This window comes from Rhinopithecus bieti, unplaced genomic scaffold (genome assembly GCF_001698545.2).
Source record: "Rhinopithecus bieti isolate Rb0 unplaced genomic scaffold, ASM169854v2 scaffold_24390, whole genome shotgun sequence".
NCBI lineage: Eukaryota > Metazoa > Chordata > Mammalia > Primates > Cercopithecidae > Rhinopithecus > Rhinopithecus bieti.
In genome coordinates, this window is record NW_016811706.1 from 1,857,114 (window position 1) to 1,859,275 (window position 2,162).

At 37.7% G+C, this 2,162-nt stretch overlaps 1 protein-coding gene across 1 annotated transcript in view; it reads right to left on the reverse strand.

The window, feature by feature from the left end:
- Positions 1 to 1,473, reverse strand: part of LOC108543902 (elongation factor 1-gamma-like) — a 28,258-nt gene extending 26,785 nt beyond the window's left edge. Inside the window, 1 exon segment of the mRNA XM_017894716.1 lies at positions 1,340 to 1,473. Within this exon segment, the coding sequence (XP_017750205.1) occupies positions 1,340 to 1,473 (134 nt within the window).
- Between the last annotated feature and the right edge of the window lie 689 nt (positions 1,474 to 2,162).

The following is a 2,162-nucleotide window of genomic DNA, read 5'->3' on the forward strand; positions in this document are numbered from 1 at the left end:
AAAAAAAAAAAAAAAAAAGACCTAGCCATATTTAAAGAAACAAGAATCTACCACTTGCAGGTGATGGAAATGTTCATTATTTTGATTGCATTGATGGTTTCATGGGTACATATATCTGTCAAAACCCATCAAATTACACACTTTTAATATATGCAGTCTATTGTACAATAATTATATCTCAATAAAGCTATAAAGAAAAAAATTCATATGGAGTAAAAACAGAGAAAAACAAACTAGGATTAAAAGCACTTAGAGTTCCGAGTTAGAAACAAGATAGATAAACATAAAAAATAAAGAAAACCACTTAAACACTTAAAATGAATCTTGAGGATGTCTAAGACAAATAAGATGCTCCTAAAAGTTTCTAAAAATGTTTGTAGAGATGAAGAACTGCCTATTAAGGAAAAAATATCACATTGAAATCAGACTTTTCAAAGGTAACATCAGATACAGAGAGTAATGTAAAATTTCCAAAGCCTTGAAGAAAATAAATTTAAAACTATGAATATGTATCCAGTGACACTCTCTCTTAAAAGTTAGGGCCCAATATTTTAAATGATAGAAAACCTCAGAAAATTTACCAAACTGCCACCTCATTTGAAAACTTCTATTGGGAAGGTATCCTAGCAAGAAGCAAATAAATCAAGGAGGCTATATTTCACATTGGGGACTGTATGATCCAGAGTTTTGTTGATCTCTTCAAGGTACCCTGAAGCCTGACTATTCATTCCTATGGCCTGTGACAGATAAACTGTCAAGTGTCACTCTTGTTCTATTTCTCAGTCAAAAGCAGTTTATTTGCATTTCTCTGGAGAAGGAGAGGGGACAGAAAGTGGAAAGTAAGTTCTGACCTCCTTGCTGACCAATAATTTCATTAATAACATGGAAGATTGTATTACTGTTCAAAATATTTGCTAACCCTCCTGGGGAAGAATTATGCTTTCTCTCTACCCCATTGATCTCAGGTTTTACCATGTAATCTCAACGCACCTCCCTGTAAGAGAATGATTTATCTCTGTCGTGATTGACTCAAATGTGGCCATGTGTCATACTTTGGAAAAAAAGTCACAAGTATCGCTTCTGAGCACAAGTTTTAAAAACCAGTTTATAGTTCACCATTCCTCTCTTTTCATAAGTCCAAACACCAGCCATATCCCAGTTTAAAGGCTGCTCTCTAAGTCTAGGTCCTGAGGTAAAGACTATGTAGTAACAAAGCCACAGCTGTCTCAATGACATGTAGCATGATAATTAAATGTTTATTGTTGTTAGCCATTGAAATTTTGGGTCACTTGTTACCACAGCATAACTTGGCCTAAGTTGATGGATACATTCAACTTACGCTTCTGTAAGCCCTACAACCTCTCTTTGACTCTGAGCTGCGTCTACTTCTCCTTCATCCAACACAGATCTTATTGCCAGCAGGTAATTTTGGTGAGATAACTTCCATTTCTGGCTGTGTTCATTCATTTGCATGGCTATAAAGAAATATCTGAGACTGGGTAATTTAGAAGAAAAGAAGTTTATTTGGCTCACGGTTCTGCAGGCTGTACCTGAAGCACGGAGCAGGTATCTCCTTCTAGGAGGGTCTCAGAAGGCATACAATGATGGTGGAAGGTGAAGGGGAGCCAGTGTGTCACATGGTGAGAGTGAGCAAGAGAGAAAGAAAGGAGATGTCAGGCTCTTTTAAACAACCAGATCTTACGTGAACTTGGAGAATGAGAACTCACTCATTACCACTAAGATAGCACCAAGATATTCATAAGGAATCTGCCCCCATGACCCAAACAACACCTTCTAGGCCCACTTCCAGCACTGGAGGTCACATTTCAACATGAGATTTGGAGAAGACAAAACATCTTAACCATATCACAGGGAATCATCAAGTATCCCAAATCTTTTCTTCCTACTCCAGAATTGACTGGGGCATCTGCTCTTCTGGGGGCCAAGGCAAAGCCTTCTCCACCTGAGTCCAGCAACGCTCACCAATCAACTGCAGTCTTTATGTATATCTTGGTGTTCTGAATATAGTAAGTGAATTGTCTCTAGGGGCGATAGAGGTAGCAGAAAAAAAGAGATGACAATGGACTGAGAAGTGAAGGAGAAGATTGTGGCATAGACTATCCTTCCAAAAAAAAAAAAAAAAACTGGCTATAAAGAGAAGC